The sequence below is a fragment of the Microtus pennsylvanicus genome, chromosome 9 (genome assembly GCF_037038515.1).
Source record: "Microtus pennsylvanicus isolate mMicPen1 chromosome 9, mMicPen1.hap1, whole genome shotgun sequence".
Lineage (NCBI taxonomy): Eukaryota > Metazoa > Chordata > Mammalia > Rodentia > Cricetidae > Microtus > Microtus pennsylvanicus.
In genome coordinates, this window is record NC_134587.1 from 60573126 (window position 1) to 60590853 (window position 17728).

Genomic DNA, 17728 nt, shown 5'->3' on the forward strand with positions numbered 1-17728 from the left:
TCCCAATTAAATGTTTTCCTTTATAAGGGTTCCTGTGGTCATGGTGTCTCTTAACAGCAATAGAAACCTAAGACAGTCCCCAAAGGCAGAAGTCTTCTGTCTTGGAGTATGGCTTCACTTGGAGACAGGTCTGTGCAGATTTTCTAGCTAAAATGAGGTTCCCTAGGAATAGAGACCTTCGGCTAGATGGTGTGTGGCCTTACAAAAAGGGAGATGGAGACACTGATGACAAGCAGGGCAAATATGGAAACAACAATCCCAGAAGTCTCAGATTCTTGGGTGGAGCCTGGACAGGAAGTAGGAAACAGCTGCAGAGGAGGTAGCCCTGACTGTCGTCCAGCCCACACCTGGGTCTCATATTTCCAGAGTCATTCTTGGTTTAGCCAGTTTACAAGTACATAGTTCCATCACACTCCCAACCACAATCAGGAAACTGCTCCCCAGCTGGCAATCCGAACAAGACCAAAATCTACAGGTAGGATCTATTACACCAGGCTTCCAGAAGCAACTGTGAGAGATTGGCTCTGCATCACATGGTGGCCACACCCACAGAATGTCTGCACAGTGCACCTCAGACCCCAGCCTCCTTTTCATTCTGTGCCTCTCAATGTCACTCCCATTGTTCCCAGCTTCCACCCTCACCTTATTCACTATGTGACAGCTCAAAGTCATCCGGCAGGTGTCCCCTGCTTTTCCAGCAGGGACATACAGAAAGCTAGGCCAACTTTGAGACAGGCATCCCAACCCAGAGCCCATGACTCAGGAATAATGTTTGTGTAGTCATTTAAAAAGCACCGCGCAAGAGAAAGACGCCACGCAACAGAGTTCACGTGGAGGGGTCTTTATTGGGGAAAGGAAACGGAAAAAGAGGGAAGGGGAGGGGGGAGACCAGACTCTGGGGACAGGAGCAGCAGAAGAGAAGAGAGAGAGTGAGAGAGAGTGAGAGAGAGAGAGAGAGAGAGAGAGAGAGGGAGGGAGGGAGGGAGGGAGGGAGGGAGGGAGGGAGGGAGGGAGGGAGGGAGAAGAGGCAGGCAGAGAAGAAGAAGAGAGAGAAAAGGACAAGCAGAGAGAAATGGAGAGAGAAAGAGCGAGCAGGGAGGTGCGCAAGGCCCACCTTTTAAAAGGGAACGTAGCAAATGTGCACAGGAGGCGCCCTTAGTGGCTGCCGCTGAGGACGCATCCTGTAAGGACCCTAAGGGCAGGCTAGTGCAGATGCCTGAGTACTAACCGTTTGTACCTGCAGAATGTCACTGCTATGGACCTATGGGGTATAGAATGACACACCCCAACACATGCCAGCTCTGTCTGGGGGCTCACCTGGCAGTACCCCACACCTTGGTTGTGTAGCCCATACGCCAGCAGCACGTTGTACAAGGTCTTCTGCAGACAAGGCTCCGCCGTCTTCCGGAACCTCACGTTGTCAGGGAATGTCCGGTTCAGGTCTACACAGAAACGCACCAGCGTCACCGTCAACCTCTCTGCGGCTGCCAAGGAGGCCAGACTCTGTCTCGGATCTGAGCAGTGGCACCACCCTGGCTGCACCCGAGTCAACTACCACCTCAGGCGTTCTGCACACAAGATCCTTAGCCCAGGAGATGGTACAGGTACCAGGAAGGAGGGCAGGGATGGGCCCTAGTGCTCTTTCCGAATCGGGAATGGCAGGCAGCTGCCTGGACCCACGGTCTCCACGGGACACTTCAATTACTGTCAGCATGGGGAAAAGGCCTCCAGAATCAAAGATCAAATATATAAGACTAGGGTTGGGCATGGAGCACACCCCTCTCTGGTACTTTAATCCCAGTACTCTGGAGAGAAGAAGGCAGGTTTCTGTGAGTTCAAGGACAGCCTGCTCTACACAGGGGCTTGCAGGTCAGTCAGGGCTAAGGAATGAAAGTCAGTCTTAACAAACAACACAAGGCTAGACGTGGTGGCTCACACCTATAACCCAGGAGGCCAAGGAAGGATGATTGCAGAGTTGGGGCTAGCCTGGACTACAAAGTGAGCTGCAGTTTCAAAAGAACTGAAACAAAAACCCGCCGAGAAGCAGGGAGGAGAACAGGCCAAGACTCCCTCCAGAGATAAGGTGATAACCAGGAATTAAATAAACTCCGCTGCTGGGCTTTGTGCAGACGCTTCTCCACCCTGCGCCGCCCCACCCCTTCCTGCTGCCACAGCCTTTCACCCTCCCTAACCTCCCAGGCCCAAAACATCTCCCCTGGAACCATAAACATTCCCTGAGCAGAACGGTCACAGGAAGAGCAGGGCCTAGCCACTTGAGTCTAATGGTGCAGGCTGCATTCACCCTATATGGCACCCCTGGCTGTGATATTTTCGCCACACGGCAGTGTCTTTCTGTGACACAGGTAAAGCCGAGTATAGACAAGTCTCAGTGCCCTGTTTGTGCAGCACCAAAGTGATTCTGTGGACACAGAAAGTCCACCGTGTGGTTCTTTATTTATCCAGACGGTCCAGCGTAAACCGGGGCTAGGGATGGGGTGCAGCTGATAGGTGCCTGTCCGCATGGAGAAAGCCCTGGTTTGATTCCCAGCACCACATACACCAGCTGTGGTAGCATACACCTGTAATCCCAGCACTCAGAAGGCAGAGTCAGGTCATCTGTGGTTACATACAGAGTTCTAGGCCAGTCCGGAAGACCATCCTGTCTAAAAGACAAAGGTGCCTGCTACCAAGCTTGAGGACCTGAGGTCTAGCCTTGGTATCCACATGATGGGAGGAGAACCAATTCCTGCGAGTTGTTCTTTAACCTCCATATATCCATGTGAGCTTTCATGCATGCGCACGCACACACATGCTAAATAATAAATGTAATAAAAAATTTAAAGCAAGCCCGGTATGGTGGCTAAATATCTTCAGTCACAGCTGTTGGGAGGTAGAGCCATGCAGATTGTTAGCTGAGGCCAGCCTGGTCTACATGGCAAGTTCTAGGCCAGCCCCAGGACTACACAGTGAGGCCTGTCTCAAAAAAAAAATAATTTAAAAATGGCTACGTGATGGCGCTTGCACGTGTCCCACAGGATCGACGGTAAGAGACAAAAGCAGAACTGACACCTGCCAGAGCTGTAATGTTGTGGGAGAGCCATTTCCTACACTGTGAGGCATCTCTGCAAAGGCACCTTCTGATTGGCTTAACAAAGAGCTGAATGGCCAATAACTAGGCAGGAGAAGACAGGCGGGACTTGTGGAGAGAGAGAGGAACTGAGGAGGAGGGTTTGAGAGGTGAGGAATTCACCAGACACAGAGGAAGTGGACCGCATGATACTGAACAGAGGTAATGAACCACACTATATAAACATGGATTAATATAAACATAGATAATATAAATTTAAGTTGTAAGAGCTAGCTGGGAACAAGCGTAAGCTAAAGCCAAGCTTTCATAATTAGTAACAAGTCTCTGCGTCAATATTTGGAAGTTGGAGGTGCAAAGAAAATCTTACCATAAAAGATGTTAGTGTTTACAGGGGACGGTTTCGATTTGGGGAATAGAATGTGAACGATGATATGCATATTTTCCCACAATAATTATTTTCCTAAAATGCACTAAACAGAACCTTAAACTCATTTTCCAAATAAACAGCGATAGTCTACTATTATCTAAAATACACAAGGCTACCTGAGGACCTGTGCTTCTCAGCCTGAGTCAGCACCATAGCTCACTGAGAACCTCGGGCAGAGCTGTGTTCTGAGACCTCTGGCTGGGTTCCACAGCCCCCACAGACTGCCTCAGTTCCCGCAGACTGCCTCAGTTCCCACAGACTGCCTCAGACCCCAGACTGCCTCAGCCCCCACAGACTGCCTCAGCCCCCACAGACTGCCTCAGCCCCCACAGACTGCCTCAGCCCCCAGACTGCCTCAGTTCCCACAGACTGCCTCAGTTCCCACAGACTGCCTCAGTTCCCACAGACTACCTCAGCCCCCACAGACTGCCTCAGCCCCCACAGACTGCCTCCGCCCCCACAGACTACCTCAGCCCCCAGACTGCCTCAGCCCGGACAGACTACCTCAGCCCACAGACTGCCTCAGCCTCCCACAGACTGCCTCAGCCCCCACAGACTGCCTCAGCCCCCACAGACTGCCTCAGCCCCCACAGACTACCTCAGCCCCCACAGACTGCCTCAGTTCCCACAGACTGCCTCAGTTCCCACAGACTGCCTCAGTTCCCACAGACTGCCTCAGTTCCCACAGACTACCTCAGCCCCCACAGACTGCCTCAGCCCCCACAGACTGCCTCCGCCCCCACAGACTACCTCAGCCCCCAGACTGCCTCAGTTCCCACAGACTGCCTCAGTTCCCACAGACTGCCTCAGTTCCCACAGACTGCCTCAGCCCCCAGACTGCCTCAGTTCCCAGACTGCCTCAGTTCCCCCAGACTGCCTCAGTTCCCACAGACTGCCTCAGCCCCCACAGACTACCTCAGCCCCCAGACTACCTCAGTTCCCACAGACTGCCTCAGCCCCCAGACTGCCTCAGTTCCCAGACTGCCTCAGTTCCCACAGACTGCCTCAGCCCCCACAGACTACCTCAGCCCCCAGATTGCCTCAGTTCCCACAGACTACCTCAGTTCCCACAGACTGCCTCAGCCCCCACAGACTACCTCAGCCCCCAGACTGCCTCAGTTCCCACAGACTGCCTCAGTTCCCACAGACTACCTCAGCCCCGACAGACTACCTCAGCCCCCACAGACTGCTTCAGCCCCCACAGACTGCCTCAGCCCCCAAACTACCTCAGCCCCCCACAGACTACCTCAGCCCCCACAGACTACCTCAACCCCCACAGACTGCCTGTCCCCCCCAGACGGCCTCAGGGCCCCATACTCCCTCGGCCCCCACAGGCCCTGGCCATGTGAGCAGAGACTCAGAGGCAGTGGGAGCCGCAGAACAGCCCTGCCCATGGCAGGAACAAGTTGTCCCCTCGGCTTCTGTGCTCTGTTAGGTAACAGAAAAACTCCAGCACACTGTGTTTACGCTGGTATTGTTCACTGGCGTTTGCCCTTTGGAGATGCAGCTGTGGTTCCTAAATATTAATCTCACAACACTCAGTGTATGCTGACTGCAGAGCTTTTGGGGGTGGTAGGGTTTGTTGTTGTTGTTCCATCTTTGTTTTGAGACAGGGTCCCTCTCAGTGGCCCTGGTTGTCCTAGAATTTGCTATGGAGACCAGTCTGGCCTCGAACTGAGATCCTCCTGCCTTACCTCCTGAGTCAGCTGGAACTAACGGTGTGAGCCACCCTGCCTGGCAACTAGCTTTCTGAGAGCCAGCAAAGTCCTGTTACTGGGGTCCTAGAGGACAGGGAAGAAGAGCACAGAGAGCACCCAGGTCAGTCATAAAGGCCATCTGACACCAGGGTACAGGGAGCACCCTTCACAGTGACGCCAACACGACCGAGGCCACTGCTGCTTAGCGCCACGGTGCTGCCTGCTGCTGGGGCTCCTAAACCCCCCACAGAGGAAATTCCATCTGTGCAGCCATTGGCTCACAAGCTGGTAGTCCCATAAACGTCTGCTGTTCCCCTTGTGAACACCTTAGTCTTGATTTCTGCCCCAAACACAGCATCCGCAGGCTTCCTTATTGCCCTCCCCATCCGAGCTACACGGGCCCAGGGCACTGAGCGCAGGCTTCCCACCTGTCCGGATGGCTTCCTCCAGGCTGGGGCTGCCCTCTCCCTCCAGCAGTCGGTGGTAGTATCCAGGGTTCTGGTCCATCTGGGCCTGGGCTCCACTCACGGCCATCCAGACACGGGCCCGGTGCTCCAGTGGGATTCCCTTCCGGACATAGCGCTTCACTGAAACCCAGAGAGACCGAGGTGAGCTCGGAGCCCAGGGGATCGGAAGGACACCCCAGTCTTCCTCCTTCACCCAAACACTTGTCTTCCTAAACTGCTCCAGAAAAGACCTGAAGCTTACTAACTTTGTCAAAATAGAAGTTCTCAAGACCTGTGAAATGAAACACACCATGTATCTACACTAACGGTTCACTTCTAATGCAGCCACTGGCCAGAGAGAAGACAGGCTAGGGTTACACGCTCATCACCCACCACACTGAGTAGACCCAGTACATCAAAGAGTTTATCTGGGGTGTAGCTCAGTGGAATAGCATGTGTTTGGCATGTACAAGGCTCAGAACCCAAAGAGACAAAACAAAGTTTAAAAATGCCTCAGCTGGGGAGGTAGGTAGAGGTGTGGGTTCTCTGTGGAACAGTGGAGCTTCAGGTAGAGAGGCAAGGGCCCAGGGACTTAAGGGATACAGTTCTCAAGGATCCTGGCCACCAACCAGGCGCTGGTCCTAACCTGGCCAGGTCTAGCAGTCACCCAGCACATGGCTATGCGGCCAGAAGCCAGTGGGAGCTAAAGAGGACCATTCTGCACGAGAATCAGCTCACGAGCCCATGAGCCCAGAGGGACCACAGCTTCAGCACAGGGAGAACCTTGGTTGGAATGTAAAATGAATTAAAAAATAAATTAATGTAAAAAAAAAGCAAATACTGGAATTCTACAGGCCACCATGAAAAAGAAAAAACCTGGGGTCAGAATACTGCTTAATGATATAGCATTTGCTTAGCATAGATGGGGGTCCTAGGTTCAATTCCAAACACTACAAAAAAGAAAGAAAGAAAGAAAACGAAAAGAAAGAAAAATAGAAAAGACCCGAGGCAGCAGTTCTGTCCAACAGATTAAATCATTAAAAAACAAAACAACTTCATGTGGGCTGGAAAGGTCAGCAGGTAAAGGAACCTGCAGCGAATGCTTGGTGAGTTTAGTGCCTGAATCCATATAAACCCATGGAAAGGTGGAAGGAGAAGGAGAGAATTGATTCCATAGTATTGTCCTCTGACCTACACACACACACACACACACACACACACCACATAGCAATTCTAATGCTGACTATAAACTCACAATAACAAGAACAATATGGTACTGGTGAAGGGTGAGGTCAGTGGATTCATGGCACACAATAAAGAACGTCAAAAACAGCCATCCAGAGAGCTGACTCAGCGGCTAAGAGCACTTGTTGCTCTTCCAGAGGATCTGGGTTCAATTATCAGCACCCACATACATGCAGGCAAAATACCCACAATCATAAAAAAAATGTTTTTAAGAAAGCAATACTTTCTGTATTTTCTATTTTCTAACAGGCTCACACAAAGAAAGCCAATTGCTTCCTAACCAAAGTAGCAAAGGAAATTCAATGCAAAAAGAATAGTCTGTCCAATAAAGAATGGTTGAAAATAAATAAATAAATAAATAAGCCAACAACGTAAGATTTGCATCCACCGGAGCTCCCAGGCATGGTGGGAATGCAAAAATGCACAGCCACTTTGCAAAACACTTGCAATTTCTTTTCTGGCTTCCCTCTCCCATCTCCTTTTGATTCTGGGATCAGAAGGGCCTTACCTTTGCTAGACAATGCAATATCTTACTAGTTAAGATATACAATCTAGCAATCCCACTACGTGTTTACCTAAGAAAACCTACATTCACACACAGAAGCCTGAGAGCACTTTTGCCAATGGATTTCATGTCCAGTGTCAACTAATGAGCAAACAGGATGGGAAACACCTCAGCCATAGAAAAAAAGAGCCAGTGATATACACGAGACCGTAGACGAGCCGCTAGAGCAGTGGTTCTCAACCTGTGGGTCACAGGCCCCACAAAGGTCGCATATCAGACATTATGATCCGCAACACTAGCCAAATTACAGTTATGAAATAGCAATGAAATTCTTTTATGGCTGGGGGTCATCACAGCATGAGGAACTGTATTAAGGGCCGCAGCGTTAGGAAGGTTGAGATCTAGAGGCCAGGGCAATATCAAAACAGACTCAATGCTGCAGCCTTGGCAAACAGTTAGTTACACGGCATCCTGGGAAGGCTGACTCAGAAATGATTGACAAGGAGTGGCCCATAGAATTCGGAAGGTGATGAAACTTAATTTTTCATGTGTATAGGAGGGTACACCTGAGTGCAGGTACACATGAGGGTACCGGATCCCTGGGAGCTGAAGTTCTACAGGTTGAAGAGCTTGACATGGATGCTGGAAACCAAACTCAGGTTCTCTGTGAGAGCAAGACGCACTCTCAACCGCTGAGCTGTCTCTCTAGCCAACCCCCACCTTGGCAACTCATCCATTTTTGGAGATAGACCTCACTATGTAGCTCTGGCTAGCCTAGAACTCTGTGTAGAACGCTATGTAGACCAGGTTGGCCTCAACCTTATGGCAATGCTCCTGCCTCTGCCTCTGCCTCCAAAAACTGAGATTAATGTCACTCTGGCTCTGGTTTGAATTTAGTAATGTAAGTTTTGTGTTGTTTGTTTGATTTTAAACAAAAGACAAAATAGTCCCACACATCAGCTCTGGCATCTGGACACCTGCTCCGCTCTGGCTTCCTAGCTCCACACCCAAGCATGCCTCAGTTTCCTTATCTGTGGCGTAGAAACAGCACGGAGCCCGCCTGCTGCAGTCGTAGAGCTGGGATGCCCTGCTGGCCCAGAGGCCAAGTCTCTACGCACACTTTTTTTTGGGGGGGGTGGTGGTAGGTTTCAACAGGGTTTCTTGCCGGGCGGTGGTGGTGCACGCCTTTAATCCCAGCACTTGGGAGGCAGAGGCAGGCGGATCTTTGTGAGTTCGCGGTCAGCCTGGTCTACAAGAGCTAGTTCCAGGACAGGCTCCAAAACCACAGAGAAACCCTGTCTCGAAAAACCAAAAAAAAAAAAAAAAAAAAAGGGTTTCTCTGTGTAACAGCACTAATTGGCCTGGAACTCTCAGAGATCCGCCTGCCTCTGCTTCCCCTGGGGTTAAAGGTGTGCGCCACCACCACCCATTTGTTTGTTAGTTGGTTTGGTTCCTCCCCACACACACACATGCGCTTTTACCTCATGTAAACTTTTTTTCTTCAAAAGGATGAATTTAGCTTTCTTGCCCTCATAGACTGAGCTCCTTCTGAGGGCAGGGTTCTCCTACAGGTGGCCACTAAACCCTGCAGAGAACCCCCGAGAGCTAGCTTCCACCTCCACCTCTCTGCCCCAACTAAATCAAGCAAAAGCTAGGTTTGGGGCATTTGGCCCTGAACGTGCTCCCACAATACACCGGGAATTCAGGTGTGTGACACTAAAGCCACCAAGGAGTAAATGGCCACTGCTTTCCCTCTGCACCAAGTAGGGATGCTAACCAGAGAACGGCAGGACAGGAACAGCATGCTCTATTTCTGGGGGCCCCTGGCGGATCCTCACATAGACAGGAAAACAGCATTCACTGTGCCTGCTCTTGATCAGCAGAGTGACTTAAAGCTGTCGTAGGAGATGTCTCAGATAACAAGATATGCAGGTAACTGGACACGTTCATATGATAGGGGATACTTTGCAGGGAGAACACGAAAGAAAGGGGCCCAGGTGACCATTTGAGACACCCTGACAATCTCCTCTGATACCAATGAAACAAACTATGACCCAAAATATCTTTTCTCATACAGGCAGAGGGGTCATCCTGAATCAGAAACCTCTTGGGGACACACAGAATACCAACATGGTGACATCCTCTGGCATAACCGGTGGTCAGTGATCTCTGTATAGATGAAGCCATTGTTTGACACCATTTTGATAGGGAAGGTGCTCGCCTTACACAGACAAGGCCAAGAAGACCCGCGTAAAGTCAGATGAAAAGAAGCATGGGGCACCAGAATACACGGTAAAGAGAACAGGAGGAGTGATGGCCCCTTACAGATCCCCAAATCTCTTCCTGGATCCAGCTGCTTACATACTCCCAACTTTTCCTCTTCTAACCCCAAAATGGTAACTCTTCCCCAAATTGATCTCCCGGCAGCTGCTGAGATCTATAGCTTGCCTGTCCTACAGTTTCCTCTATTCAATGCCAGTAAGATGTCTTTGAGTTTCCTTCCAAACCTGTTTAAATCCTATTACCAACTCCAAGGCATGGTAATGCATGCCTCTAAGGCCAGCACTTGGGATGCAGGGGCAGATGGATGTCTGTGAGTTCGAGGCCAGCCCAGTCTATAGAGCAAGTTCTATATCAGCCAAGGCTTGAAAAGACCATAACAGGTAAACAAAAATTTACCAGTGAGGTCAAGAACTTCAAAAGGGGCCCTGTAGGTACTATTGACTCAGAGAGAACACCTCCAAAACCAGAAAACTATGTATGGTGGTAAACAGGCATAATGCCTGCGCTCTGGAGGCTGAGATAATACAGGAATCTTAAGTTCAAGACTAGCCTGGACTACACAGCCAAGACTCAAAAAAAGAAACAAGTGAGACAGATGTGGGGGGGGATGAACGGACAGAGGGATGGAAGTCAGCAGATACCAAGGGATGCTTACTGAAACTCAAGAGTGGATTTAACATTGAGCCCCTGGCTCCTACCCCCATACATGAACACAGCTTCCTTGGTCATGTGATCTCTCTCCTGGGGATATTTGCCCTGCTGATTACACTACAGTCAACCTAGAATACCTGGCAGGAATTTCCCATTTCTGAAATGACTTGCCTACTCCTGTTTAATGCTTGATTGAACTTCCTCAGCTCTACAGCTTCCCTGCCTATAAACCTAGAAACAGGGGCACCTGGCAGACTCCCAGGGACCCCCACACACCCCCAACTAATTAGGCTTGTTTCCTGCCAGAATATCAGGGCAGCTCTCACCCTTCCTCAGGCTCAGGGTCTGCCAGGAGCCAGACACATCTGCTTGCACCATCGCTACCTGTTACCATAATGACAGCAGAATGAACGTTACATAATCGAAATGATGGTAAAGCGAAACGATGGTTAAAGCAAGTGAAACTTTTTCTTTTTGGGGGGGGGCACTTATTCTTAGCCAGGCCTGGAGTGGTGTCACGCACATTCAATCTCAGTCGGCAGTCAGAAGATGGAGGCAGGGGGACCTCTGTGAGTTCGAAACCAATCTGGTCTACATAGAGAATTCTATTCTGTTCCAGCTTTGGCTTCACAGTGATACACTGTCTCACAAAACAAATGGGGTGGCGGGGGGGGGGGGGGGGGGGGGGGGGGGGGGGGGTGTCGGTCCTCCGTGTGGTCCTGGCTGTAATCCAGGCCTGAACTCACGGATATCCACTCAAGTGCTAGGATTAAAAGCATTTGCTATAAAGCCAGCTATTTTTACTTTTTATCGTGTGTGTTTGTATGTGTCTGCACATGGGTGTGTCTGCACATGGGTGTGTCTGCATGTGGATGTTTACACAAGAGCTTGTGTGCCCAAGGAGGCCAGAGGCATTTGATTCCCAGAAAGCTGGAGTTATAGGAGGTTGTGACCCACCCCATCTGGGTGCTGGAGATTGAACTTGGGTCCTCTGGGAGAGCCGGGAGCATTCTGCCTCCTTCCCAGCCCATCAAGTTAAAACGTCCAGAGCGTTGAGACAAGTGTTCCAAAGCAAACCAGACCTGCTGAAGTCGGTACCAGACAACTGCTAACCAGGCCCAGTGTCTGAGGCCTGTAAAGGATCACAGTTCGCAGCCTGCCTGGCCCTCAGAAGGACGCATTCATGCCAGCACGTGGAAGTCCCCAGTGGCTTTTTTTTTTTTTGGTTTTTCAAGACAGGGTTTTCCTGTGTAACAGCCCTGGCTGTCCTGGAACTCCGTAGACCAAGCTGGCCTTGAACTCATAAAGAGCCCCCCCTGCCCCCCTCTGCTTCCTGAGTGCTGGGATTAAAGGTGTGCGCCACCATCACCGGGCTACCCAGCGGTTACTTCTGTGGTAGACTAGAGCCTGGGCTGGGAGAGAAGCAACTTCATGTCTATCTTTCCATATAATGAAAACGTTTACCACGTGCATGGATTATGTATTAAGTAAAAATAAAACTGCCAAGCCTGAGAAGACCAAAGAAGTGGGTGCTAGCTGAAACATGCCGGAAACATGCTGGCACAGAGAGACAGGATGGGACAAGGAGTGTCCTCTGCCCTCAACCTTAGCCCTTCTGATTGGGCCATCCAGCTCTAGCACCATCGTTAATGTTCTCAGGCTTACACTGCAGGTCTGTCGTCTATCACCTGGCAATCGCCACCTTTAACAAATGTGAAATCCCTATTACTTTAACAAAACAATGCTCCCTGTAACCAGGATTCCACAGTGAAATAAACAAAGTTCCCTTCAAGCAGGGAGGGACCTGATTCTAGCAAGGAAACAACCAGCAGTCAAATATGATAGGGGAAGGGGAAAAAAGCTGATTGGGAAAGCCTACTGGTTACTATTGAGACCAGGAAGAAGGTTTGTCTTAGAACTGGACTAACCAGGAGCCCAGCCTGTCTGATGTTGAAGCATGAGGTCTTTCTGGTGCTCAGTCCCCCAATGCTGCCCCTGTTAGGGAAGGACATACCCAGAGCCTCACCCTGAGTGCCCCACTCTTACCCAGTCTCTGGGGACTAGGCGCTGTTCTAAACCCTCTCAGAACACGAGGCTTCCTCGAAGCTTCCAAGTAAGTATGGACTTTGCCCATCTTCAGTTAAGAGGGCGTGGTGGCCATGGTGGAAGGGCAGTGAAGTGTGGAGCTCCCCAGCCTGCCTGCTGTGGCACACACACACACACTCACACACACTCAGTCAATGCTTGGGCAAGGATCTCGTGGTGTCCCAGGAGTGGCGCTTGTGGGTGGTGGGGGATCAGCTACTGAGGGATCCAGCTCCTAGGAAGTTGCTTGTGTGTGAGCGCCAGGGTAGCGGTAGCTCTGTTTTAGGAGTTCCAGCTGGTAGGAACCCTGCTGCTGAGGAATTCCATTATAGTGAGGTCCTGATGCTGGGGGTTGGGGGTTGGGGGGGGGGACACACTCGCGGGTTGCCCTGTACTGGGTTCTACTGCTGGGGAGTCCTGCCACGAGGGCTCTAACTGCTGCAAAGTCACTCTACAGGAGGTCCCGCAGTCCAGAGGTCGCGCTAGGGATCGCGCCACAGAGGGTCTGGCTGCTGGGGGAGGTCACGTTTGGTCGAATGGCTGCTATGCCAGCCAATATCAGGCCTCTCACCTGTCAGGCTTTTTCGGACCCCGCCGCTTCCCTTTAGAAGTTTGGACCATTTGATCGCCCTCTTGGTGAGTATCACCAGGTACGTGGAAAAAAATTCTTCATAAGCCACATAATCAAAGTCTTCGGGCCTTTCAAATCCATACGGATCGATCCTACAAACCACAAAAAGAACCTGTTTCCCGAACCAAGTTTCCGCGCCCGCAAGGATGCGGCTGGGGTCCAGGATCTCCGCCACCCGACACCCCTCGGTTCTCTCCTCAGTCCATCCTCGGCCCGCCGTCCCTCCCTCTCTTCCTCCCCTCCTCCATCCCCTCCACTCCTCCGCCCCTCATTCCCCTCTCTTCTCTCCTAGGACCAGAGCGCGTCCCCCGCGCAGCAGCGATCGGCTCAGATCCAGTCCAGGGCGGGCGCCCGGCACCCCGCGCGCGGCCTCCGCACCTACCTGGGCACCCGAGCCCGTGCCGCCTGCGCGCGCTCCGCGGGATCCATGCGGAGAAGGGCGGCCGATCGCGGGACTCCGATGCAGCGCAGCCCAGAGCGCTGGACCCCGGTGCGCCGCCGGCCCCGGGGCGCGTGAGTGCTTCCGGCGGGGGCGTGGCTGAGACGGGGGCGGGACGGGGACTAGGGGCGGAGCCAGTGTGGGGGCGGGGCGGGTGGGTGGACTGGGCGGGGCTGGGGTGGGGGCCCTGTGGGCAGGGGAGGGCCTAGGGACTCCGGGCGTCCAGACCGGGTGCACCTGCTGCAGCCGGGCTCTAGGGATCCCAAAAAGTCATAGAGATGGAAACCTTCGCCGAGCTTGGAAGACCGGGATCCACTTTGCAGTCGTCTAAGACTCCTTCAAGCCTCAGTGCCTGGCTGGCTGGACTTTGGAATTGAAGCTCCTATGCAGAAAAAGAAAGTCTTTTTTAAAATTATTACTTTTATCTCTTCCATTTCAAGGCTGAGAACAAGCGACTTTGAAGGCCACCACCTACGGATACTCTCTTCTCCAAACCTCAGAACCTGACTCTAGCCTTGGAACAAGTCGCTGCCACCTCCCTGCCTCTTCTCGCTACCGCAGGGGCATAGTGCCATGATCCTGGCCTCCTTTTGCCACGGTCCCCATCGCCCGCCGTCAGGTTCTTGAGATTTCAGACTCTGGGCACGGAAACCAGCGGACCGCTTTTCTTAGCGAGGTGAAACCTGAGGAGGAGTCGTGATTATCTACGTGCTGAGGTAAAGCACCCTGGGGTCAGCGGTGGCGCCGATCGGACATCTCAGAAGCACTTTTTGTGTGTGTGGTGTTCTGTCCTGAGCCTCTTGCAGCTGCCCGCTAGAAGTTCCTTCTGAAAAAGTCAGTGAACTTTGCTGGCTGTGGTAGGGAACTAACCTGGGCTAGTTAGACGCCTCAAAGAAGTACCTAACAGGAAGCCCGCGGGGAGTGTAGGGGTGGGGATTAATAGAATTTTGGCTGGTCCATTGGAGACACTGGTGCTGGTGCTCAGTACTATTCTCCATACACCCCCAGTGTAAATGAACCTGACTTCAATGCTAAGAATAGAGACAGCACCCCAGTGGGACCCTGTCTCCCAGCTACATAGGTATCTCTAGGCCTTTGCTTCATATTCTATCGGTTGTGAGACCACAGTAAGACAGATGGAGAGAACATGGGTTTGTTTTTATTTTTTTAACCCTCTCCTGTTTTGACCAAACCGTAATAAACAAAGTTTCTATACTAAGTTTTGGTGTCCCCATCTTTCTTTTATTTACTTAAACCTTTTATCTTTTAATTATTTTGTTTTTATTTATTTATTTTAGAGGCAGGGTCTCACTGTGTGGCTCTGGTTGGTCTACGTCTCACTACGTAGACCAGGCTGATAGAGAATTCAGAGAGATCTGTCAGCTTGTGCCCCACCTCTGGGTGCTAGGATTAAAGGCATGAGCCTCGATATCTGGCCCCATCTTTCTTTTAGAATACAGCAAGAAATGAACCTGGGAATCCAGTTAGAGCCACAGCCAATGGGATTTAGCACTGGCATGAACAGAACCTCAGATTCCAGCTCCCACTGATGCCCAGTTTGCTTGCTGCTCCCTGGGAAAACTTGCAGAGATCAGGTCAGCCTAGTAGTGAATGGCATTTTAACACCAAGCGTCCATTCTTCCGGAACTGGCAGCCCTGCCCATGCTCTGGCCTTGGCCTTTCCCTCTCGGGAACTCAGAAACATGACAGGCCTTCATTCTTTCCCATTCCTGACTTTCCTCTTGGTCTGGCCACACAGGGCTGGAGTGCTGTCCACCAGGAGACCGCCTCCACCTTTGCTCGTCCTCTCCCTCCTCCTCCTCGGCCATTTATTTATCTATTTGGGTCTTTTGTTTTCTGAGACAGGGTCTCTCTATGTAGTCCTGTGTCCTGGAGCTTACTATGTAAGTAGATCAGGCTCTCCTTGAACACACAGAGATCCTCCTGCCTCTGCCTCCTAAGCCTATTTTGGTTTCCTCCCTGAGATGGTCTGTCGCAGTCAAAACAAACGAAAGAGACAAAACTCAATTCTGATAGCCCACCCCCTTGTCTCTTTTCTATGTCCTGCTCCGACCCCTCCCTCGGCATCTTCGATACCCCTCTCTTGGCAACTCCTGTCCTTCTGTTGATGGAGCTTGGGAATCGGACCTTGGTCCTTTCTGTGGCCCTGATGCAGACTAGGAAACACCCATGGGCCTCCTACACTTGAACTTGAGAATAAAGGCATACTCTCCACTGAGAGAGTTTTGTGGCCAATGTGACCACAGGGTGGGATGCTGGCCCTAGCCAGTTAGTGAGGTAAGAATAGCTGCCCTGTAGGAAGAATGCAGAGGGAAGATATCTGGCTCCTACAGAGGGATGAATATGACCCACTTGTCCCACTAAGCACCTACAAGGGACTAGAAGACCTAAAAGCCACATGGTCCTGATTCCCCCCTCCAAACCCCCCACACCAAGTGTCTTAACATAGCCTGACCCACAGTGGCCAATGGTGGTCAACCATACCCTGACCAGTCCTAAGCCACCCTTTGAGGCATGTGATCTCTTCAAGGCCTTGGATGGACAGCCCTGGACAGTGAAAACTCAGCACAACGACCCAGAGTCTGAGAGAAATCTAGCCTTGCTTCAGGAGTTAAGCGTTTCTGAGGCTATTCCATCAGACTAACAGAAAGCAATATTCAAGATGGATGGATGGGGTACTGGTGTAGAAGAATGAAGATTGTAGCAACCAAATCCACTGGCATATCTTCAATGCCTTGGAGAGGTGACAAGCTGGACTCTGGATGGGGCTTAAGGAGCCTCACCTCTTGAGAATGTGTGGGTGATTCAGCTTTCTTGTCTGGTGAGTATTTTCTCACGTGTGGGATTTTATTTTTATTTTTGTAGTTCTGGAGACTGAATCTTGGGGTTCCTGCTTGATAAGCAAGTGCCCGACCACTAAGCTTTTTACTTTTCCTTTTGAAACAGAGTCTCCCTAAATTGGCCAGATTGGCCTTGAACTCACCTACTAATCCAGGTAGCCTTTTGTGATCCTTCTGCCTCAGCCTGGGATGACAGGCCTACATCCCCAGGCCCCCCCCGCTGATTTTGGTTTTTAGCTCCTGGTTTGAAGTCTAGCCATCATGGCCTGTAAGTCAGGGCAGCAAGAATTTGAAGCAGTTGATTGCATTGCAGTCAAGAAGCAGAAGCCAATGAATGTTTGGACTCAGTTTAGGTGGTGGTTTAAATGAGAAGGACCCCCAGAGGCTCATGTGTTCTAATGCTTGGCCCCCAGTTGGTGGAACTGTTTGGAAAGGATTAGGAGGTGTGGCCTTGTATGAGGAGGTGTGTCACTGGGGGTGGGCTCTGAGCCCAGGCCATTTCCAGTTAGCTCTCTCTGTCTCCTCCTTGAGGATAAGGATATTAGCTCTCAGCCACTGTTGTGATGCCATGTCTGCCTGCACGCTGCCATGCTCCCCACCATGATGGTCATGGACTCGAGCCCTCTGGGACTGGGATCTCATTAAACTCTTCTATAAGCAGCCTTGGTCATGGTTTCCTATCAGAGCCTACTTTTGCCTTTTTAACAAAAAAGTATTTTTATTAATAATTCTTTGAGATTTTCATACATTCATACACAAAAAAATTATTTATTTTTGTTTGATGTGGGAGTGTCATATATCAATCTGTTGATTTCATTGGTTAAGCAATAAAGAAACTGCTTGGCCCTCATAGGTTAAAACATAGGTGGGTGGAGTAAACAGAACAGAATGCTGGGAGGAAGAGGAAGTGAGCTCAGACTTGACAGCTCTGCTCTCTGGAGCAGAGACGCCATGCTCCCATCTCCTGGGTAGAGGCGATAGCTCTGATCTCTGAGACGCACGCCATGAAGCTCCAACCCAGGATGGACGTAGGCTAGAATCTCCCTGGTAAGCCACCTCGTGGGCTACAATAGAATATTAGAAATGGGCTAGTCCAGGTGCGAGAGTTAGCCTAGAAGAGGCTAGATAGAAATGGGCCAAGCAGTGTTTAAATGAATACAATTTGTGTGTTGTTATTTCGGGGCATAAGCTAGCCAGGTGGCCAGGGTGCTGAGGACATAGCCCCGGCGCTCCTATTACAACATTTGTTTGTTTGGGTTTTTTTTTTTTGAGACAGGGTTTCTCTGTGTGGCTTTGGAGCCTGCCCTAGAACTTGCTCTGTAGACTAGGCTGGCCTCAAACTCATAGAGATCCACCTGCCTCTGCCTCCT

General features: G+C 51.0%; 1 protein-coding gene across 2 annotated transcripts in view; it reads right to left on the minus strand.

The window, feature by feature from the left end:
- Positions 1 to 13597, minus strand: part of Grtp1 (growth hormone regulated TBC protein 1) — a 32173-nt gene extending 18576 nt beyond the window's left edge. Inside the window, exons 1-4 of one of the 2 annotated variants that reach the window (XM_075986205.1) lie at positions 13441 to 13575; positions 12999 to 13150; positions 5641 to 5799; positions 1318 to 1442 (exon numbers count right to left, since the gene is read on the minus strand). In XM_075986205.1, coding sequence (XP_075842320.1) covers positions 1318 to 1442; positions 5641 to 5799; positions 12999 to 13150; positions 13441 to 13487 — 483 coding nt within the window. In that variant the 5' untranslated portion in view covers positions 13488 to 13575. Of the gene's footprint in view, positions 1 to 1317; positions 1443 to 5640; positions 5800 to 12998; positions 13151 to 13440 lie in introns of both variants that reach the window. The other variant, XM_075986204.1, reaches the window with a different exon arrangement.
- Positions 13598 to 17728: the final 4131 nt, after the last annotated feature.